Source organism: Neomonachus schauinslandi, chromosome 13 (genome assembly GCF_002201575.2).
Source record: "Neomonachus schauinslandi chromosome 13, ASM220157v2, whole genome shotgun sequence".
NCBI lineage: Eukaryota > Metazoa > Chordata > Mammalia > Carnivora > Phocidae > Neomonachus > Neomonachus schauinslandi.
This window is the reverse complement of record NC_058415.1, coordinates 50,706,569-50,731,390: the sequence shown is the minus strand read 5'-3', so window position 1 is coordinate 50,731,390 and position 24,822 is coordinate 50,706,569. Positions and strand designations below refer to the sequence as shown.

The 24,822-nt window shown below is 34.9% G+C and overlaps 1 protein-coding gene across 1 annotated transcript in view; it reads right to left on the bottom strand.

Annotated features, from left to right (window-relative positions):
- Positions 1-209: 209 nt before the first annotated feature.
- IFT74 (intraflagellar transport 74) overlaps positions 210-24,822 on the bottom strand; it is an 87,874-nt gene continuing 63,261 nt past the window's right edge. The window contains exons 14-20 of the mRNA XM_021681032.2: positions 20,295-20,348; positions 18,642-18,739; positions 17,694-17,820; positions 6,833-6,996; positions 6,172-6,297; positions 2,388-2,448; positions 210-523 (exon numbers count right to left, since the gene is read on the bottom strand). Of these exons, the coding sequence (XP_021536707.1) occupies positions 405-523; positions 2,388-2,448; positions 6,172-6,297; positions 6,833-6,996; positions 17,694-17,820; positions 18,642-18,739; positions 20,295-20,348 (749 nt within the window). The 3' untranslated portion in view covers positions 210-404. The remainder of the gene's footprint in view (positions 524-2,387; positions 2,449-6,171; positions 6,298-6,832; positions 6,997-17,693; positions 17,821-18,641; positions 18,740-20,294; positions 20,349-24,822) is intronic.

Sequence of the window (24,822 nt, the reverse complement as noted above, 5' to 3'; positions counted from 1 at the left end):
GAAGCAAAACTTGACAAGGTTGACATAAGTACTAAATCAGAATCTCACTCCACGTATCCCTCCTAGAGTTGACATGTAAAAAAATGATCTCATTTGCTGCCATAGATGGATTATACCAACTAAATGAATCTCAATGGCCACTTCTAGTTCATCTTTTGGTTGGTTGACACATTTTTATCACCCACACAAATACAAATATAAAAAGATGCTTTTCTGTATGCAAACTTTTTATTGAACTATTATACTATTTAAATAGTATAACCTCTTCAAAGAGGTCACAAAAATTACAGAACTCAAAATTTTTAGGTAAAACTCTTCAACGGTAAGTTATTCTTTTTCAGTCAGCTTATACAAAGTTTAGCAGCAAGAGCATACTACTACAGAGACTTGCAGTTGGTTCAGACTCAGTTTCTGCTCATGCTATGTAGAGCGTCCACGATGCTTTTATTGTACTCTGCAATCTGCTTGGTTACATTCTTCATAATTGACTGGTAATCACTCTCTTGACTCTTGGTTGCTATGACTAATTACATGAGTTAAGGGGGAACAGTGATCAACAAAAATAGTAATCCACTTTGGCTTAGGAAGGAACTAAATAATTTTTTTAATTTTTCTTATTGAAAATTGAAAATGGTCAGAAAAAGCACAATTAGAATATATTAAAAAATATATATTAACAGATTAAGATCAATTGAAACCTAAAAGGCTAAGCAAAACTTGTTTCAAAAAAGTTCACCTAAATACTATAAGAGCTTTTTTTTAAAAAAAAGATTTTATTTATTTATTTGAGAGAGAGGAACAGAGGGAGAGGGACAAGCAGACTCTGCACTGAGTGCGGGGCTCCACATGGAGCTGAATCTCACGACCTTGAGCCAAAATCAAGAGTTAGATGCTTAACCTGACTGAGCCACCCAGGTGCCCCTAAGAGCTTTTTTATAGTTAATATTATGCATCTCAATCTAATTCTGGTCTGCGAACAACTGAATGTTCAGAAGAACCATGTTTTCTAGAGTACCACACTGAATTTCAGAAGTCTCTAGAATTTACTCTACTTCAAAATCCCCTACTTTGTGTTGCATAAACTAGACCGCTGGACTAAAGCACATTGAAGAGTCTTTTGCTTTTAAACTGAGTAGCACGACTGCTGGGAATAGAGCCCCAATGCATTTGATGTGGAAGTAAGCCGGGAATCCACGCTGCCCTGAGCTGAAGTTTGGCAGTTTCCTGGAGGAGAATCTAAACTACCAATGAGTCAGGAGCTACTTCTCCAAGCTAGAGATGTCCTTAAACGGTCAAAGAAGGGAACAGAAAATAACTTTTGGGGAAATGTTTCTTATAATTTTACAATACATGTCCTCAGTAGCTGCTTCCTCCTATATAAATCACACAAAAAGATTAGCAAGAAGATGGGATTGAAGTCCCACCGCGGTAGAAATTGAAGTTGAATTGGCTGAAACACAGATGAGCTTGAAAGTCAAATTTCTCAGGATACTACTGGGCTTACGTCCCTCTGCTGCCCAGATATCCAAGGTACAGCATTATAAGCAACAGCAATTATGAATATACATATATGCATGGTTTTATATAATTCTTTTAATAGCTCTATGAGAAGGAAATATTAACTATATTTAAGATGACAAAATTGGGGTTTAAACAAATTAAATAAATTGCCCGAAGTCCCTAACCTACAAGTAGTAAAGTCAACACTGAAAATTCTGTGCACTTAAATCACTATGCCACACTATGACTTTGTACAGTCTGCTTTCTATTGTTACTTTGGTATACACACACATACCCTAATTATTGTAGACTGGAAACTGAGTCTTACTCATTTATTCCCCACATAGTTTAGCTTGGTGTTTTGTACATATTAGGTATTTGATAAGTTTGTGTTAAATTTCATTTCATTTCATTTCTTTAAAGAAATTCTTAGAAAAAAAAATCTCTCTGGGGTGCCTGGGTGGCTCAGTCAGTTGAGCATCTGACTCTTGGTTTGGGCTCAGGTTATGATCTCAGGGTTGTGAGATCGAGCCCTGCATCAGGCTCCTCGCTCAGCGGGGAGTCAGCTTGAGATTCTCTCTCTCCCTCTACCTCCCCACTCCCCGCCTCAAATAAGTGAATAAATCTTAAAAAAAAAAAAAAAAAAAAATCGGGGCGCCTGGGTGGCTCAGTCGTTAAGCGTCTGCCTTCGGCTCAGGTCGTGATCCCAGGGTCCTGGGATCGAGCCCCACATCGGGCTCCCTGCTCCGCGGGAAGCCTGCTTCTCCCTCTCCCCTTCCCCCTGCTTGTGTTCCCTCTCTCGCTATGTCTCTGTCAAATAAATAAATAAAATCTTAAAAAAAAAAAAAAATCACTGTCAAGTTCATTTGCCTTTTTTAAAAGGATACATTCTTTCATCACAAAATTATTTTGCTCATGGTGTTGCCACTTCCTCTCCAAATTTGTAAGCTAAAAAACACAAAATAAAAATGTTAAACAGTACCCATATTCAAAATAATTATACACGCTTTTAAGAGGATAAGAAAAAAAAAACAACTCAATTTTAAATCTTATCAACTCCTTGCATTTTGGTGAGATAAAGCCATGGCAGACAAAAAGGAAAATTAGAAAGGATTAAACAACAGTAAATATATTAATAAATACAATGTTGAATTTGACAATAGCCTTTACTCTATATGTTTAATTGGAAAATATTTACAATATTTATTATGCCAATGAACATGCCAACTGAAAGACAATTTATGACTTTTCCCTTTCCAAAAAGAACTTGAAAGAAAAGAATGGGACATGATGGGAATCTCTCCTTGAAATCTGGAAGTCTAATGCTACAAATGTGATATATATTCTAACACTGTCAAAGGTTCAACTATATAGGAGTAACTTCCTTATTTCCAGGGCTAAATTTCCTGTCTAATTCCACAAGCTGTGATAAGAGCAGAGCTGCAGTGTGAAGATTATAAGAGGGCTGGTAAAAAGCTGGCACTGTTACAATAATTTCTGCATCAACAGGAAGCTAATGTGGATATTATATTGATGGTTGCTTCCTCAGAAGACAATTTTACTGTTATAGAATTAAATTGTTTTTCTGATTTAATTAACCTTTTAACTCTGGGTTATAGTCTTTCTTTTTTAAGATGCACATAGTATTTTTCCTAGGCAAAGGACTGTCTGAGAAATGAAACATTACAATAACATTCTGTGTAGACATTTCTAGGAGGTAATGATCATTTTTAAGAATCTGATAACTAAAGCAGCATTAATATTTCTACTCTCATGTTAAAATTATTTTCAGGGTATATGTTCAGTGTTAATGTAGTATCCATCCCACTGTTTCCTCTAAAGAGATAAATCTAGGTATTAGGATAAATCGTAACTAATTAATTATGTAAACTGTATGTACTGTGAGTTAACACTATTAAATCAGATCTGGCTCCCCAGATAGGAACTCAAAGTTAAGATGGACTTAAGGAAGCAGTCAGCACTTTTTGGCAATAAATCTCTAATAACCTTTTGCAAAAGTCAAGTACCAAACTTTTCCCCTTTGTTTCATACAAAGAGGTGGCCTTCTTAGAATGCAGACCTCTTAAGTGCTAAATGAATAATGCTATAAAAGCAACACTCTGTCAGATGGTCAACTTCCTCATATATTATACATCTGTATTAGTGACTTGCCTTTAAACCTCTGAGAATATCTTGAGGCATGAATCTGTTTTTTCCCTACAACTTCCTTAAACAGTCTATTGTATATATTCTTTATATATTTTGGATATTAACCCCTTATCAGATATTATGATTTGAAAATATTTTCTCCCATTCCATAGGTTGTTTTCATTTTGTTGATTGTTTCTTTTGCTGTGCAGAAGCCCTCTAGTTTGATGTGGGCATACTTATTTATTTTTGCCTTTGTTGTTTGTGCTTTTGATGTCATAACCAAAAAACCGTTGCCAAGACTAATGTCAAGGAGCTTTATCCCTAATGTTTTCTTCTAGGAGTTTTATAGTTTGTTCCAATATAAAGATATTTAAATGATATCAAATAAATAATAGCCATTCATCAAAAAGTCTGTTATGAAATTTATCTATGTCAAAAAGTGGTTTTCGAGAAAATAGTTGCAAAAGGAGACCAGATTTTATTTGATCAATGGGGATTTCCAAAAAGCAACAAATAATATAGAGAAGGATGGTAAATTGTGAGTTGTTATGAATTCTTGTTATCAGTATAAGGGGTTAAGTATATGATTAGCACTTGATGTGGGAATAAACAAGTAGCCATTGACTGGCTCTAAGAAATTGTGTTTGTCAAGTGTTTTCCTCCTTAATCTATTCAGTGAAAAAGGAGAGCTGATATTCCATAAGCAGTATCAGTATTTTTTCCTAAGAATCATTTAAGACAATGGCCTCATAAACTTCTTAGATTTCTTCTCCAGTATCCATCCCCAATCTAAACAGCCTAGGATAATTTTGCCACTTACAAATCTATATCTAGACCTGTTTATTATGAAGTAGAGACAGAATAACTAATAAATCTGAATATGTAAAATAGTGACTTCTAAGCTTTTAGTAGTTGTGGCAAACTCTGATGAGACATCACCCCTTTCAAGATGAATATAAGGTATGTCTTTGTTTTTAAAATGGTAAATCCATACAATGAAATACTCATAAAAATATCAAAAAAGGAGCTTGAAAATATTTGTGAGAAAATGAATGTTTAAAGACTATATGCATAGAATTTCATTTTTTGTAAAAATAATATAATCAATATGGATGTATAACTGCAAAGGAAAAAAGTTTACAAGGATATTATACCAAAATGTTAACAATGATTGTCTATCATGATCGTGTTACCATTTAAAGAAAAGGAAGAACGCATTTAGCATTAATAAGTCATAGTTGCAAATTGCTAATATATACTAATTAGATGAGATGATCAATCTTTATCTGCTGATTTTGTACATGCTACACATGCTTCATTTAATCCTCCAGCAAATACTTACTGAACACCTATTATGTGCCAACCACGGGCACAGTGTGGGGAGAAAGTGAATGAAACAGATATCATCTCTACCTTCTCAGAAAGGACACTCAATCTCTAAGACCTCCGACATTGTTCAGGTAATTCTATCAGTAGGATAAATGATGTGAAAGGGGGGTTTGTCTGTGAATCCTGTGTAAATAATCAGAAATGTACATCAAGAAGTTCAAGGACAGGGGGCGCCTGGGTGACTCAGTTGGTTAAGCGGCTGCCTTCGGCTCAGGTCATGATCCCAGGATCCTGGGATCGAGCCCCGCATTGGGCTCCCTGCTCTGCGGGAAGCCTGCTTCTCCCTCTCCCACTCCTCCTGCTTTTGTTCCCTCTCTCACTGTGTCTCTCTCTGTCAAATAAATAAATAAAATCTTAAAAAAAAAAATCATATTTTTAAAAGCTATGACAAGGCAAACTACTTATTAGGTATAGTTAATAATGAAAAACAAGTTTCCAAATATGTACAATATGATACCATTTCTATAAATATATAGAAATAAATGTATACATATATATAAAAAATGTGTGTACATATATACATATAGACTAGAAGGACCCACACAAAAATGACAAGAATTAATTCTTCTGTGATATTAGTCATTAAGGTTTATTTTCTCTATTTGTGGTTTTTGTGAGTTAGCAAAGTTTCTCCATTAAAAATGTTTTAATTTTGGGGCGCCTGGGTGGCTCAGTCGTTATGGGTCTGCCTTCAGCTCAGGTCATGATCCCAGGGTCCTGGGATCGAGCCCCACATCGGGCTCCCTGCTCAGTGGGAAGCCTGCTTCTCCCTCTCCCACTCCCCCTGCTTGTGTTCCTTCTCTCGCGGTTGTCTCTGTCAAATAAATCTTAAAAAAAAAAAAAAAGTTTTAATTTTGAAATTTTTAAAAGCTATTATCAGCCGATAGGCTGTGCCCAGAACAGGGCCTATCACAGAGTAGTCCTTCAATATAGGCTTATATAGAAGGAGAGCAAAAGTAAATTCATTCTGAGTGGAGATTGTACAGTCTGGCTATCTTCAAAGCACAAAGTCTGGAAGGATAAACACAGCAAGTTAAAAAAAATTGTTTCAGGGTGAAAATATAGATTAAAAACACGGGACAGATAGTTTAAAAACAGAAATAAATTTCAGAGTCTTTTTTTTCCTTTTACCTGAGAATGTGTCTCATTTTCTTGCAATTGTGTTTTTAGTGTCTCAAATTCTACGTTTAGCTTCTCTGTTATTTTCTTAAAGGCATTTCTGCGGGTTGTTAATACTGTTCTCTCCTGATGTAACTTCTAGATAGATCCAAATAGAAATAAATAACAGACTTTAGCAAATATCTAGTAAGCCAATATAAATCATTTTTAACTTAAATAATTTCAATGATATTCTGGTAAAATTCTACCAAGATTATAATTACTCTAAAACCTGTTTGTAAAAATATCTTTTGAGATATAATAAGCTAAATTAGTATTAACTGTATTAATAACTCTACTAAGGCTGCTATATATGTGTTCCTATCCAACCAAATTTACTTTAAATTAATGTAAATAGCAATGAAAAACCACTGATGAGTAAATCTTAAGGAGGGAAATTTCATAATCAAACCGGCATTTAACAAAGTTCATATTTGTTGAAATGCTCTTGCTTTTTCTTGCTTTGCCTTTTGTTTAAAACTTACATCTCTCTAAATTCCTCCTGTATACATAAACATCTTAGCTTATATATCAAACAATCAACTGCAAATAATAAATTCTATGAACTACATATATATTAAATTTGATCAAGAAAAAACAATTTGAATAATTCTGTAAGACTGTTACCATTTACCTTTTTCTTTTCTTCACCTGATGATTTTAAAGCCGGCAAATCATTATATGTCTCTAGGTCAGCTGTCATTTGCTTAATTTTGCTTTTCAGAGAATGTTGTTCCTCAGTCATCTTACTTTCCAGAAGTTCCATTTTCTGTAGATCCAACTGTAGACGTTGACTATCTGAAACACAAGAAAATTCAAGACCATAATTAGTCAAAACTTTATTCCTTTCACAAAGAGAAATGCAATGCAACCATTAAAAATCATGTTTTACAAGAATATCTGCAAAAGAAACATGTTTCACGTTGTGCAACCAGTGAGACAATACAAAGGTAAATTAAGAAAAAAAAATATTCATCCTCCAGGTAACCAACATAACCTGATGTATATCAACCATAGTTATCTCCATGCTCATACAAACATTTAAGAATGCACAAAGGTGTTTTTTTCCTTACTTAATAACATATATTATGAGATAAAGGCCCATTATTTTTAATAGGGGCATGAAAGCAAATTATGAAATGTTTTATATATATATATACTTATATATATATGTATATACACATTTGAACAAAATTTTACAACTACAGTCAATTCTCATTACTTACGGTAGTTTTATTCTATAAAGTCACTGTAAATATTGAGTTAACAAATACTGAACTATTGCTCCTAGAGGGGATATAGGGTTAGGTTCCTGAGAGCCTCTGGTCATAGTATTTTCATCAACCAACTAACACATAACCTTGTTTTATGTGTGTTTCTGTTTAAACACACCTTATTTAATATATATTTTTCATTCATTAACACTGAACTCAAGGTCAACCTTATGCCTGAATGAAGCTAATCTAACATAATGAAGCTAATCTGTAAGGCACAATGCAGCCTTCTTGGGCTTAGGAACACAAGCCAACACTTCAGCAGCATGCTTGGGAGCCATTTTATATAGCAAAATCACAAGCAAAAAGTACAAAAATATGGGGAAAAATGGCACTAAATATGTCACATAAAGGATACTTGCTAATAGTGTGAGGACTAAAACAAGAAGACAGTGTTGCTTTATTTGACCTCTTCTGGGAATGCATGTCAGGCAATTCACATTTTTGACTCTGCACATGTCCACAAATGACTGTGAAAGTGCTAAAGTACTGATTTCGGAGCTACAAATTAATTATGGTGAGTAGGCAAATTCACAAATACAGAATCCATGAATAATGAGGACTGACAGTATAGATGTGTACGTGAAGGAGGGAGTGTGTGTGTCTCATACTTTGTTTTTAAAGTATGAAGCATCTACTATGTGTTAGGTGCTAAGAATACAATGGAAATCAACAGAAACATTGTTTTTGCTCAAGGAGCTATATTCTAGAAGTAGAACCAGTAAATTAAATATACATTTATAATAAATGGATAACTACTATGAAAATAGTAATACAGGTAACAGTCTTTACTACTATGAAAATAGTAATACAGGTACTGATCAAGAGTGTTCTCTAAAGACATGCCTTTTAACTGAGTAAGGCCTTAAGGATTAGGAATCAACCAAACCAAGGAGAAAGTAAATGTGTCCCAGAGAACACAATCAACATGTGCAAAGTCTAGAGGTAAGAAAGCATGGTACATATGCACAAATAACAGAAGTTCAGTATGACTAGAACCCAAAGTTCAAAGTGGGAAGAATTTCAGTTCATGAAGGGCTTTTTAAATGAAAATAGAGGGAGTTGGAACTTTATCCTAAGGGCTATGAAAAGTAATCGATGGATTTTAAATCGGAATGTGGCATAATTAAATTTTAGAAAGTTCACTCTGGTTTCAATGTGGGCAATTAATTGGAAACGCATTAATTGGTACAAAGACCAGTTAAATGTTGATTCAGTGATCTACATAAGAAATCTTAGACTAGTGTAGGGAATTTTTTTTTTTCACTAAGCAATATTAAGTGCTTTCTGTGTGCCAGGCAAACTTCTAGGCATAGGGGATACAGCAATGAACAAAGCATATGAGAATCCCTATCCTTATAGAACCTATATTCCAATGGAAGACAACTATATATATGAAATCTAAAGCTATCTCACATGGAAATAAATGAGGAAAAAACGAAGGAGAGATGTAGAGGGACTCAAGAGATATTAGAGAAATTGACTGGATACAGTGGTTGAGCAAGAGGAGTCAATGGAGAGTCCCATTTCCAACTTGAGTAAAGGAGTATATAGTAGGAAAGGCAGAGGGAGGTATCAACTTTTGTTTGTAGGAGGGAATGAGATGAAGGGTTCATGCCAACTCAGGGTATGCTGTTTGAGTTACCTCAGAAACACCCAAATAGTAAACATGCCCACATGCCCATATATAGATATATGGGTCTGAAGCCCTGAGAGAAATTTGAAGACAGAGATTTTGAAATCATCAACATAGAGACAGCACCTGAAGCTATGGGAATGGGTGAAATCATCAAGAGAAAAGGATTCATGACAGAACCTGTAAGAATAACAAATTTTTAAAGAATAAACTTACATGAAGGATCCCATAAAGGAGAATAAGAAATGACCAAAGAAATAAAAGAAAAATCAGAAACGATAGTGAAAAGACATTTCAAGAATAAAAGAGTGGTTTGTAATGCAGAATACTACTTAGAGATTTAAAACAAACAAACAAAAAGACTGCAAAATATAAGTTAGACTTACTGTCCAGGAAAACCTTGATGTATTTCCTGAGAAAAGATTTCATAGAAAAGAAAATGGGACCAAGAGGGAGAGGAAGGCTTTTTAAAAATTTGGATGTGAAACCTCTGAAAGGGAGGGAGGGATGATAGCTGGGCAGAGAATACCTGGAAGAGGCTTTTTCTTTTTTTTCCAAGATGAAATATAAAAAAAAAGACTGGAGAATATATTGGCAAATGACATATCTGCTAAAGGGTTAGTATCCAAAATAAATAAAGAACTGATACAACTCAACACCAAAAACCCTCAAATAATCCAATTAAAAATGGGCAGAAGACATGAACAGACATTTCTCCAAAGAAGACATACAGGTGGTCAACAGACACATGAAAAGATACTCAACATCACTCATCATCAGAGAAATGCAAAAACTACAACTACTACTACTCACACCTGTTAGGATGGCTAAAATAAAAAAACATAAGAAACAAGTGTTGGTGAGGATGTAGAGAAAAAGGCATCCTTGTGCACTATGGGTGGGAATGCAAACTGGTGCAGCCACTGTAGAAAACAGCATGAAGCATCCTCAAAAAGTTGAAAATAGAACTACCCTATAATCCAGTAATCACACTACTGGGTATTCACCCCCCAAAATATAAAAACACTAATTCAAAGAGATACATGCATCCCTATGTTTACTGCAGCATTATTTACAATAGCCAAATTATGTAATCAGCCCAAGGGTCCATAGGTAGATGAATGGATAAAGAAGAAGTGTGTGTGTGTGTGTGTATATATATATATATATATACACACACACACACACACACACACACAATGGAATACTCTCCAACTATAAAAAAGAATGAAATCTTGCCATTTGCAACAACACATATGCAGCTAGAGAGCATACTGCTAAGCGAAATCAGTCAGAGAAAGACAAATACAGTATGATTTCACTCATATGTGAAATTTAAGAAAGGAAACAAATGAGCAAAGGGGAAAAAAGAAGAGACAAACCAAGAAACAGACTCTTAACTATAGAGAACAAACTGATGGTTACCAGAGGGGAGGTGGGTAGGGGGATGGGTTAAATAGATGATGGAGATTAAAGAGTTTACTTACTGTGATGAACACTGAGTAATGAATAGAATTGCTGAATCACTATATTGCACACCTGAAACTAATATAACACTGTATGTTAACTATACTGGAATTAAAATAAAAAGCTTAATAAAAAGAAAAGAAAAAAGACTGTAAAGATAAATACCAAAATTTAATAATCATAAACTCTTGATAGTGAGACTGTATTTTATATTTTCTTTCTTTCTTTTTTTTTTTTTTTAAAGATTTTATTTATTTATTTGACAGAGACAGAGACAGCGAGAGCAGGAACACAAGCAGGAGAGTGGGGAGGGAGAAGCAGGCTTCCCGCCGAGCCGGGAGCCCGATGCGGGACTCGATCCCAGGACCCTGGGACCATGACCTGAGCCGAAGGCAGTCGCTTAACCAACTGAGCCACCCAGGCGCCCCTGTATTTTATATTTTCTTATTTATCCTTTTCCGTATCTCCCAAATCCTCTATAATGAATACAAATAACAATAAGAAAACAATATTTAAAAAATATTCTGTTCTGATAGAATTATACAATATCTACCTTCTCTATTTCAGAGACTTAACATTGTGGTTCTGACTTTTTTAATTTACTTTTAAATTTTTAAAAAAGATTTTTATTTACTTGAGAGAGAGACAAAGAACGAGAGCACAGAGGGAGAGGGAGAAGTAGACTCCCTGCTGAGCAGAGAGCCCAACGCAGGGCTCAATCCCAGGACCTGGGATCACATCCCAAGCCTAAGGCAGATGCTTAACCAATGGAGCCACCCAGGTGTCCCAAAAAAGTTCTTTTTTAAAGTGAAAGAAAAGTAATGGAGGGAACCAATATTACTGAGTACCTGAAATGTGCCTGGCTTTACGTTATCTCTTCTACTTTTCTTAACAGCCTTAGGAGGTAAATGTTATATGATGAAACTGAAATTTAGAAAGGTAATTTTTTTTTTAAGATTTTATTTATTTATTTGACAGAGAGAGAGGGAGAGAGGCAGGCAGAGGGAGAAGGAGAAGCAGGCTCCCCACTGAGCAGAGAGCCTGACATGAGGTTCATCCCAGGACCCTGGGATCATAACCTGAGCTGAAGGCAGACACTTAACTGACTGAGCCACCCAGGAGCCCCACCAGAAAGGTCATTTGCCCAAGGTCACACAGCCAGTCAGGCTTTGGTGCTGAGTGATATTATTTTTTTTCTTTTTTTTGCTGAGTGATATTATCATGTTTATGAAAGGTTCATTTTTTTTTAATGTTTTATTTATTTATTCATGAGAGTCAGAGAAAGAGAGAGAGAGGCAGAGGCAGAGGGAGAAGCAGGCTCCCCGCCTAGCAGGGAACCTGATGTGGGATTCGATCCCAGGACCCTGGGACCATGACCTGAGCCGAAGGCAGACGCCCAACCATCTGAGCCACCCAGGCACCCTGAAAGGTTCATTTTTAAAACAGCAAATGGTAATGATTCAGAAAGATGCCTCAATGAGGAATAGTGAGCTATGAGAAAAGGAACAATAACACTTGCTCAATTTTGCTATTCAGACTTCCCCAGGCATCATTCTTTGTTTTGCTTTTCTTATAGCTATCCAAGTAAAATGTGATTAGAGCAAACAAAAAAATGGATACTAAAATGGAGCTGAAATACATATATATATCATGCACATCCAGATGAAGGTATCTGAATTCAAACCTGCCTAAGCTAGTTTCCCCTCTCCTATGTTCCCAGGGCTAGGTATGACAATAATCCTAATATCCCAAACAGTTACTTGTTTGTATACAGAGGCATGTAGTGATACATTTTCATCCTTGAACACTTCGCTTTCACTTTACCTCTATTTTAAAGTAGGGATATGAATAGCCTCATAAAAATACGGTGATATTTCAGAGTATTAAAAGCCAAATGTGAACATCTTTCTTTTATTACTTAGAGATTTAGGGGTGAAAGATTTTTATAATAAAATAACAAAGTTTAATCTTATAGTGGGATGTATTATTCCCTGTACATATGTATTATTTTTCTCTGGCATTTTTCATTATTTTTTCTTTATGTTGCATTTTTGCAGTTTAACTATGATGGGCTTAGGTAAGGGATTTTTAGTATCAATCATGTTTGGGGTTCAGTGAGCTTCTTATATCTGTAGAACTTGGTTTTTCATCAAATTTGGGAAATTTTCAGCCATTATTGTTTCTTCAACTATCTTTTCTCCCCTATTCTCTGTGCCTCCACTCCTTCTGGGACTCCAATTATATGTATGTCAGACTGCCTGAAACTGTCCCACAGATCATTTAGGTTCTGCTCATTTTTATTTCTTCTCCAGATTATATTATTTTTATTGATCCTCAAGTTCACTGACTCTTCACTTGGTTCTCTTTTGTAATTTTTATTTTTCTGTGGGATTCTCCATCTGCTCATCTGTTATGATTTTATTTTCCTTTAAATCCTTAAATATGTTTCTAAACGCTTAAAGTCTTCTGTTAATTTCAACATCTGGATTATCTTAGGCTTAATGTTTATTAACTGTTTTTCCCCTTGACTCAATTTTCCTATAAATTTTTATAGTATAATTGACACTTTAAATGACATGTTGTAGAGATTCTGGATTATACTGTGCTCCTTTGAAAAGTGTTGACTTATAATGAGCAATAAACTTTGCTGAACTAAAACCCTAAACTTTTCTCCTTTGGAGTAGGCAGTATGTAAAATCTCTGTACTCAGTTCTTTCAACTTCTAACTGCTGCTTTTTTCTAGGGCCCCTAAATTTTACCCAAATGCTTACATAGTTCACTAGTCAGATTAGGATCTGAATAGAGTTTATGCGTGGATTTTGGCACTTTGTTGCCCTCTTACCATGATGTCTCCCTCTATGTGGGGAAGGCATTAAGTTGGTTTCTTCATATAAAATTTAGCAAAATTTACTTGGAATTGAGTTTTATTATCTATACAGATTCTCTAATGGGAAAATCAAATACAAAGCTGCTATTAAACCTTCCTCTTCTACCTATGAAACCAGAGAGATTATGGATTAAAATATAGGTGGAAGGTAACACTACAGTAAAAATATCATGTTCAAAATTGAATGACTCTCTATGTATAACAATTATCATAGAGCATAAACTATCAAATAGTTTTTTTAAGGCTTCAAAAGACAGTGATTTAAGAAAGGAAGTTTTTCCCAACCAAATTGAAATTGGTATAATTAAACTTGAGCATTTCCTTTTGTCTTAAAATTCAAACATACTGACATATATGTTATAAAAAAACATATGGATATATGGACTTAAATGTTGTTGAGTGTGTTTTGTTTTGTTGGATTCATATCTCAACTAGGGTTGAAAACAATTAAAATGAAAATCAAAGTGCTAAATCAAAGTCACTGAGGCTTATGGTGTTTCAATGCCCCAAAAAGAAAATGTATGTAGCTTGTATATTTTGACTGTTCAGTGAAATGTTATTGAACTCTAACTGAAGTTTAATTTGAAGATCTATTAGGGACATACATTTAGGAGCTATACAAACTGCTTTTCCTAGAGAAAGGGAGAAAATGGTTGGTTGGTATAGGGTAAAGTTTATCTTCCTTTAACAGCAGGTCCCCTTGAAAAGCTAAAAACTTCTCCAAGGGAAGAGACAGGAAGAGGATGCAGACTAGTTCCTTCTGATATGCTATGAAGTTGCAAAGTTTACTAAGCAGTGTGTACATAGCAAAATCTCAGAAGGAACCACTTTGACATGGGGAAATGTTTCTGAAATATTCTGCCATCAGTGCATTTGTTTATTCCCTGGAGTTTCCTTTCCAAAAATATAAATAAAAACTATTGCTGACAGATTCCTTGCCTCTTTACTCATGCAATACACCAGTGTTTTGCAATCTCTTTTTTCCCCATTATTGTCCCCCCAAGGAGTCTTCTGTAGACTATTTTTTTGCTAATCACCACCCTCCCATGAAACTTGTACAGTGACCCTTTTGGGGGGCCACAAACCATTATATTCAAGATTTTTTTACTCTCCCTCCAAGAAATAATTTTGTCCCTTTGGGAATAATATTGGCTCATTAAGAAACAGAGTACACGAAGAAAATCAACCCTACACAACCCTGATTTTCCTGATTTTAATTTTTAATTTAATTTTTAATTATATAGAATTTAGTTTTTAATTATATAGAATTATATAAAGTCTATATAAGTTCTATATAATTTCCAATTATAAATGCAAGAGCCAAAGGGAGGCAATTCACAAGTGGGAATGTAAAATTCATTATCTCTGAAAGGTGAACAAGGATAGTATAGACTTTTTCTTTTTTTTTTTTTAAGATTTTATTTATTTATTTGACAGAGAGAGAGAGAGAGCGAGAGAGGGAACACAAGCAAGAGGAGTGGGAGTGGGAGAGGGAGAAGCAGGCTGCCCGCTGAGCAGGGAGCCGGATGCGGGGCTCGATCCCAGGACTCTGGGATCATGACCTGAGCCGAAGGCAGTTATAACCTGAGCAGAAGGCAGACGCTTAACCGACTGAGCCACCCAGGCGCCCCGAATAGTATAGACTTCTTATGGTGACTTCTAGATACAAGAAAATTTTGATGGGGGATGGTGTTAAGGAAAGAGAAGGAAAATAATTTATATGCTTGGTTTAAATTAACACTTAAAAATAACTGAGTGAATGAAATTAATCGTAAGGGCCAGAAAATTCAAACCTTAATAAAGAAAATTTTCAGTAAAACCCTTATCATAGTAATAAACTCGAATAAAATTAAAGCCAGTTCTCATTCTTTTCAACCCTACATCACTGGAGAAAATATAATGACTAGTTTTTAAAAGGAAATGTAAACACAAAGTATAAAAGTATGAAAGGATCAAAGTCCTTATAATTGAATTCATTTCCTGGTATTGATATTTACTTTTTAAAAAATGTGTTTCTTAACAGTCATTATACAAAGACAGCTTAAAGGAGGCAAAAACTTTAAATTGAAATTGACTTTAGATAAATGAAAACCTTAAAACTACCATCTAAAACACAAAACAGAGAGTTCCTAGATGGAATAATTAAAGATAAAATTCTTTGGCTTATAGAAAGAAGAAAATAAAGATGTAAAAATACTCATATTTGAAAAGATCTCAAAGAGATATTTGCACACCCATGTTCATTACAGCATGAATCACAATAACCGAGAGGTAAAAACAACCTAAATGTCATCAATGAATGAATAAAAAGTGTAATACATACATTCTATAGAATATTATTCAGCCTTTAAAAAAAGGAAATCCTGTCACATGTTACAACACTGATGAACCTCGAGGACATTATGATAAGTAAAATATCCATTCACAAAAAGACAAATATTGCATGACTTCACTTACAAGAGGTACTCAGAGTAGTCAAACTCATAGAAACAAAGTAGAATGTGGTTAGCAGAGGACGGGGATGAGAGGGAAATGGACAGTTGTTCAATGGGTAGAAGTTTCAGTTTTGCAAGATGAAAAAGTTCTAGACATCTGTTGCTCAACACTGTACTTATGGTTAATGGCTAAGATGATATATTTTATGTTATGTGTTTTTTATTACAATTAAAAAAATTCTGATAGTCAAACCAATAAATCAAATTCAGAACATACCTTCTCTAGTTTCTTAGCATATAATTCAGATATACAAATAAAACTACAGCAAACAAACTCTAAATAAATCTGGGCAGATAAAATATACTTTAATGTATAAAATAACTACTATCCACCTATATCATCAACCTAAATTCAACTGTATATTGATAACATTCAGCATACTTTTATAGGTCTATAATCCTTATATAAAACTCCCAGGTAACTCCATTTTAGAATGCAGAATTCTTCAGATTTTAGAAAAGTAACATAGCACATATATTATAATATAACTCCCACAGCAGGGCTTAGGGCAGCATCCTGTCATCAAGTACATAACTATTTCTGCAGCAAAAATTATGAACAGTCACATTAGGTAGGATAATTAAAGACTATAAGTAGCCTCATGTCAGTTCAGGTCAGGTCAGGTTTTGCTGCCAGGAGCTTTTTAGATTTTGGGATTCCAGATAAATAAATATTGTGGGTCCATTATTCCAATTAAAGAATCTCAACATTTTTAAGTTAGCAAATATTAATTCTTTATTCCTCATAATTTCACTAACTGCCAGTGTAATTCCAGGTAGGAAAAAAAAACCATGGCTAATTCAAAGTCACCACACACCAGCATAAAAAAACACCCATAGTTAGAAACCATCAGTTCAAGAACCAAAGATTCTACACAAATTTTGACTTTATCCTAAACTCTTTTTTTTGAGTGTAGTTGACACACTATCCTAAACTCTTTAAGCTCTATTTTGTGTATTTGTTTTTAATCTCTATCTGCACTGTCCAAATGACAGCTATTAGCTACATTCGGCTTTTGAACAGTTGACTATGTCTAGTCTCAAGTTGAGATGGACTGTAACTGCAAAATCTCACTGATCATTTTTGTACTGATTACATGTTTAAACAATAATCTTTTGGATAAACTAATTAAATAAAAGTATATTATTAAAATTCACCTGTCTGTCTACTTTTATAACCTACCTACTAGGAAATTGGAAATTATATATGTGGCTGGCATTACATTTCTACTGTAGAGTGTTGCTCTGGTATCATGTCGGTTATAATGGCTGAAACTAATTATAATTAAAATATTACTTCCTCGAGGATTCCTCTCCTAACTACCCAAGACTGGGGTGGATAGGAACCCAATGTAATTCTGTTACTCCTTATCCTTCTATCATAGTACTGTTTCATTATATTTTAGTTGATTTTTGTCATTATCCCACCAGGCTGAAAGTTCCTTGAGGAAAGAGACTGGATTTTTTTTTTTAATCTCTGTGTACCTACGTTATAGCACAAGCATAGAGCAAGCATTCAGTAAATGTTAAAAAACGAATCAGAATGTCCCAATGAAATACTATTAAGTTGATGTGAAAAGTCACACAAAATTCTGAGGCTATAAAAGACTAGAGCAATAAGCAATCATAAATTACATTCTCAGCCTTTCAAAAATATCAACTAAAATACCATTAAATTTTTAAAGTTTCAATTTGTTACAGAAAAAAACAGGATATTAAAATCTATGTTTTCTCACCTGAAGTCAAATTCCTAGCTGTACTTTGTGATTTCTGCATTTCCGTAGATTTAAAATTGAGATCATCCTGCATCATCTTCAGCTCTTGATTGGTGATAGAAGAGATCTGTTTCATACGATTTATATTCTGTATTTGTAGAGAAATAAAAATGGAAAAAATTCAACTGATTTGATTCTCCAAGAAAACTCTTGGATAAACTAATTAAACAACTAGATGTTCTGAATCGGTATTCTTTTTTGAAATACATCATTTATCATGTATGTTTAGAAAAATATAGTGAGATTAAAAGTCAGGTTTTTGCAATAAGGAGACTAAATTAAAGCTAATGTAAAAGAAACAATTCTGAATTTTATCTCACTGTAGAAGAAATTCAAATACACTATTTTAAGAACTGCTTGGAGTCTTAAGACACATAGAATATTTAAAAGAGACTGCACATTTTTCCTTCTATTCCACCACTCATTAGTAGCTGCTCAACAAACATTTTTTTATGAATCAAGATATTCCTTGATAACCTATACTCTTGTAGGTTCTTACAAGAAAAGAATCCCTTCTATTCATAATACAAATGACCGTGTAAAAATGTATCAACATTTTCCATTAGAACATCTAGATTTTGAAGTTTCTGTGCAAACGTTACTTCTCCAAGTTCAGATACGTCAACAATGGAAGAAAATCATAATAATTACTCTGAATTGGCCCCTTACCTATGCTAAAAATTGACATTATACATATCTCATCCTTTTCCCCTATCATCCATAGCTGAATTTTGCTAGAAATACACAAATTAATAGCTTAAAGAAATAAAACAATAAGCAAGGGAATTTAAAGGAAACAGATTAAATGAACAGATGCAATAGTGAACCACTGCATTTTTTTGAGCTGTATTTGGAAAGGTAATCACAGTAAAAATAATGAGGACGCTAAGACAGGTACATGGTACTCACTCTACTACAGTGCTCCAAAAGTGCAACAATGCTGGCTTCTATCTGTGCCTTCCTTTCCAGTTCCTGATTCTTAGTTTCATCAAAAGTCTCAATAAAAGCTGCAGATTCAAAATATGATGAGAAGCTACTGTTAATATAGTTAACACTATATAAGTTCTGATCTATAGATCTTAACAGTACTTTCTAGAAATTCAAAGCAAATTTTCAATTATTACTATGTAATCTTTTATTAACCCAAGGGTAATTAAATTACTCAATAAGAATATTTCTACATACTTTCCAGCTTTTAAAGCTTAATAGTTATGATCTTAATACAAATAAACTAAAGGTTAAAAATTTGGGCTCAGAAGTAACAGCTGATATTAAGGAGAACAAAAAAATCTGTTTTTACAGGTCTCCTTGATATATCTATAATTATTCATACTTACAATTAGCCACTAATTTTAATATGGAAAATAGTTGCTAATTACCTATTTCATCTGAAAATGAGTATTTTCTTTAAAATGTTGCATTAATCTCAACTAAGTAAATAATTTATTCACATTATAAATATTCTAAGAAATCTTCCTTTCTCTTGTCTAATACAGAATCAGTATGTAATTTACTCTTTTTCATATTCTTAAGGTATTTCTATGGCTCTTTCAAAAATAAAAACTTACAGTTAAAATAACTTTACTGTTAGCAAGAAACAACGAATTAATTTTGAGATAATTTTTGGTACTTGCTGAGGTTTTTTTTTTTTTAATATTTTATTTATTTATTTGACAGAGAGAGGGAGAGAGACAGCGAGAGAGGGAACACAAGCAGGGGCAGAGGCAGAGGGAGAAGCAGGCTTCCCGCTGAGCAGGGAGCCCGACGTGGGGCTCGATATCAGGACCCCGGGATCACGACCTGAGCCGAAGGCAGACGGTTAACGAATGAGCCTCCCAGGCACCCCAAGTATTTGCTGAGATTTTAAAGAAATCTTGGGATATTGTTAAATCAGAGTTGGCAATTACTACTTTATGGCATGCTTCTATGAAGGTAACAATTAACATTGGACCAATAAAACTTTACATTCTAGCAAAAATGATTATTAAAAAGGGAAACCAGTAACAGATAATAAAGATCAATTTTTTTAAATTTATGAATGTACAACACAATTAAGTTTAAGTGAAGCTCTACTTACAAAGTTAAGATTTTTAAAAAATAAATGAGAAGCTGCAACAGAAGGCTACTAAAAGCTACAGTCAGTAACAGAACCAAGTAGCAAGATCTGAGGTAAAGGCTGATAAATAATGAGAGGAAGTATTATGAAAAGCTAAAAAAAAAAAAGGCAAAAGATACTAAAGATGAATACAGTGAAGCAGGAAAAAGAGAACATTCAACATTCAATCAGTAAGTGGTCTCTATACAAACAATAAATGTAAGTACTAGCTTTAGAATCTATCCCTAGCACAAAACTACTCATACACACACAAACGTGCAAAATCTTTTTAAAATTCTCTACCCATTCCTAAATTATGCTAGATATTAATTCTTCAAGGCAAATACTTTGAATGTCCACACTTCTGCATTTATTATTAGCCACTGTATCTTCCCAAAATGAAATCTCTGATTTGGTATACATGAACAAATACCTGAGAATGTTTTCATATCAGTAAGGTCACTTACTGTCCATATTTTCCTCTCGTTTTTTTAGTTCCTTGTACTTCTGATTCATTTCGCCTATAAGAGATACAAAATGTAACATCAATTTCAAAAACTCCAGACATAGTGCTCTAAATGTAAAATATTTCTTAGGTTTTTCTATATACCAATAGTTATTGAATATTCGGTATTTTCATTTCAGTGAAATTTTTTTAATTAACATACAATCTTTTAAAACAACTATGTATGTATGTTTGATAATTCGGAAAAAATCTCCTGACTGGAAAAGACTAAATGCTTTACAATGGTTCTCTATTTCAGTCCCAACTTGGACCCACTCAACCTGCACATGAACACTACTGGTGATGGGAAACATAAGCTCCCCAAAAAGTTCATTCCCATCTTTGAATAACTCACAACAGCAGGCAAAATAGCAAAGTAACCTCCCTCACAGACCTTAAAGTCTACGAAGACTGAACAAGCAATCAGAATTGCTATCGTATGCAAAAGGGTGCTGTAAGAGCACAAAGACAACTTATCTAGTTAAGGAATTTCCAGGAATTTTCTCTAAGGAAGTAATAGTTAAGCTAAATTATAAAGAACAAATGAATAGGAGTTACCTGGTTGAAACAGAGAAGAGGTTCAAAGTCAAAGCATTGCAAGTAGGGAAACCCAAAAGTGAGGATGAGTATGGCAGCACAAGGAACTGAAAGAGTGGTATGGCTGAGGCAGAGAATGTGAAGTGAAAAAGTGGCACAAAGAGGAGGCAAATGATGAGAGACCTTATAAGACACATATTATAAAAGTTTGGACTTCCACCTAAGGACAATGGTAAAACTACTGAAGAATTTTAAGCAGGGGAATAAAATGATCAATTTGCATTTCTGAAAAATATTTCTGGTTGAATGAATAAAAGGCAAGTAATACTGGAGGCAATATGACCAGTTAGGAGGTTGTCACAGTAAGCCAGGTAAAAGATGAAGGTTTCTTGGAGTAGAGCAGTGGCAATTAGGATGGAAAGTAGATTTTCAATCCAGTCACTTAAGAGCCAGAGTAAACAGATTTTGTATAACTCTCAGGTTTCTGGCTTGGGCAACTGAAGACATGGTAGTATAATTAACCAAAAAGAGAAGCAAGTTTAGGAACAACTTGCTTACAACAGGTTTGGACATGTTGCATTTAATATATGTGGAAGACATGTTTAAAAGGGCAAAAATCCAAAACCCTGACAAATGGATGAAGCTGGACACTTTAGCAGCATAAAGGGGCCATTAACAGAGGTAGATCATGATTATTCTATAACAAAAGGATTTTCCGTGTAACAAAAACTGAGTTTTGGAAGGACACCACTATTTCCCTAGACTAGTGAGACCCTGTGTTCTCAGGGTCCCAGGTAGAGAAATCAGAATAAATTTGCGCTTGCAACAACCTGTAATTTCTTTATCTAAGTCAGTCAATTTTTAGCATTCTGGAAAAACTAAGGAACCTTATTAAGATGATGCCCAGTAAGGATGGAGAGAATAACAGACTTGAGATTCCTAAGGTGGTTCCTGATAAGAAGCTGCGCATTTAGAAGAACTTGAAGGGTTCAAAAAAAAAAAAAAAAAATCAGGGGAGCCAAAAGTTACAGTGCAGAGGTTAAAATGCAACGGTCAGCCAGTATTCTGTATAAACTCCTATGCAGTTTTTTCAAGTACTGGCTAAAGTTAGGAAGTAGAGTAAGACAGTTGGGGTAGAGCCTCGAATTACATGGAGGCATGGACTTTGTTATTAATAACAAATTTGTATATGATTAAGTTTTTTCAAAAATAGATTACAGACAAATTAAAATTATGTCACCATTCACACTCACTTTATGGCAATAGTTTTTGAGTGAGAAACAAAGAATTAGAGCTGGAATACCCTCCAGAGGAGGGTAATATGCATGGAAATGTTATACAACGTATGTGAAGTAGCAGAAAAGCTAGTTTCTGCTGAACCTGCCACATCCTAGGTTTCTAAGAACGTCCTGGTTGTCTGAGAAGTCCCACTCTTCAGAGATTGGTTAGGCATTAAGGGATTAGGAGGAAGGTCTGCATCCTAGGCTTTATAAAAATTTAACTACCATCTTATCTTTCTTCTTACAAACTTAAAAGAATCTCCTATACATGCTTTTTAAAGTTCTTCATCTTGCTATCAGACCTCAAGATACTGTAATGAGGCTTCTCCTTCTGCCATCCCAATGAAATTTCTCTCAGTAAGATTATGACTCCTTAATTATCAAATCCAAGGGGCAGTTCCCAGTTATTTCACCCTGCAACATCTGACACTATTGATACATTCTTCCTTCTTTTCAAATCTTTTCCTTATGTATTTTTGTTGTTGGGGTGGGAACTTCTTTGGTTTTTCTTACTCTCAGATCATTCCTTATGTCTTCTCTCATGGCTTTCCCTTTCTTCTACATTTAAATTCTGGTTTCTGCTTTTAGTTGACTTCTAATACTACATTATTTGACCTTTTCCCTAATTTTCTGATTATTTTATCCAACTGCTTACTAGATACATTCATGTGGGTATCTTTCAGGACATCCTAATAGTAAATTCATAATTAAACTCATCAGTCTTCCCTTTCAAAGTCTGCACCTCTCCGTATTCCCTATTATATTTAGAAGTCCTTGGCCACAGACTTATCAACCAAGTCAGAAACCTGGGAGAATATTCCTTTCTTCTCTTCTCAAATCCATGTTCTTAACTGTCATCAGATTGAGCTAGAAGACATATCTGGTCAATGTCTCCAGCTACACGGCTGGCCAGCTGGATTAGATAGGACAGAGATCTCATATATCTTAGTAGATTCCCAAGCTTCATAAAACCTCTTCCCATATCACTGTTGCTAAGAGGAAAAGAGATCAGGGAACTAGTGAACTCCTCTAGTTTACGATTTCTCAGTTGGAGGATTCATATCTGAGCGGCCCATGAGAAGCAATGTACAGATGTGGACAGTCCTAAGTTAAGGTAAAATACAGGAGTTATTACCAAATCTGTTCTTAGATTTACTCTCATAGGAGAGGACAAGATCATATACTGGGGATGCTAATCAGTATGTCACACTGGAGGTGCAAAAGCAGGTAAGTGAAAGGGTCTAAAGTAGTAAGATCAAGGAGACCAAAGGAGAAGGAAGAGGGCACACTGATAAAATAAGGGTTATTTTAGAGCTGTCCTCAAATTCTTAACATTTGATCTAATTATAGTTCTACATAATTTATTTATTCCAAATTTACTGAATGCCTGCTATGTGCCAGATACTGTAGTAGGTGCTGGGGAAATCAAAATGAACAAGATAGTTACAACTCTATCCTAGAGGAGCTTACAAATTATTAGATGTACCAAACCAAAAGTTACAATGGAACATAAGTGCTCTAAATGAGGTATGTATGAAGTCCAATAATAAGCAGATAGGTGAAAGACTTCAGCAGGTTCTTATATAGAGAAAAATATTGTATCAGCAAGGCACTCTAACAGGTAATGTAGGAATTACAGAGATGAAGAGGACCTTTGCCTTCAAGACATTTATACTCTACCAATACAAGTACCCCAAAATTATAAACTATAAATTCAGGCTTTTTTTCCCTCACATGGAGGAAAAAAGAAATGGGTATGGACTATTACAAAAGACTTGGAAAACTGTAGAGAGGATATCATTGTTTTCTGATGCTCTCTGCCATAGAAAGATAGTGGAGTAAGGGAGATATGCTTTTCTTGCACTACCAAGGGACTGAGGAGCATCACAGCCTCCTTTGTCCTCACTGCCAGTTCATCTGACTCTTCTCCACCATCCAATGTTCCCTTGATTCTAGGCTTTCAGAGCTATCTTGACTTTTATATTCTGAGAAGTAGTTCTGCCCCTGGAGAAGGTCTGAGTACCATTTTTCCCCCATCTTCTATCTTGATTAATATATAAAAAGCTATATGCTAATGACTCTTCTGGCCTCAAGCTCCCCAAACTGGCAGGCCTACTGATTTTGAAGGTGAAAGCGCAGCAAACAGAAAATAAAATTAGAGAAGGGGGCCAAGAATAAAACCCCAAAGGACTTCTGCATATCCAAATTCTTCCTATCTAGCACTTGGGTCCTTCTGAGGCAAGCTAAGTCTCCCCAATGCCTTTGAGTGTTCGATACCTTTGAATGTTCCTTACGTGACATGGTTTTAGTCTCTACCATTCTGCTCATTCTACTCTTAGTGAGTTCCAGTTCTTCTTTATCCCTTTTAAAGTATAATGCCAAGGGGTGCCTGGGTGGCTCAGTCAGTTAAGCGTCCAACGCTTGATTTTGGCTCAGGTCATCTCAGGGCCATGAGACTGGGCTCTGTGCTGGGCGTGGAGCCTACTTAAGATTCTCTCCCTCTGCCCCCTACAAGAAAGGGGAGGGGAGCGGAGGGGAGTGGAGGGGAAAGGGAAGGGGAAGGGGAAGGGGAAGGGGAAGGGGAGGGCCAGAGATGACCTGAGCCAAAATCAAGCGTTGGACGCTTAACTGACTTTTTTTTTTTTTTTTTTTTTTTTTTTTTTTTTTTTTTTT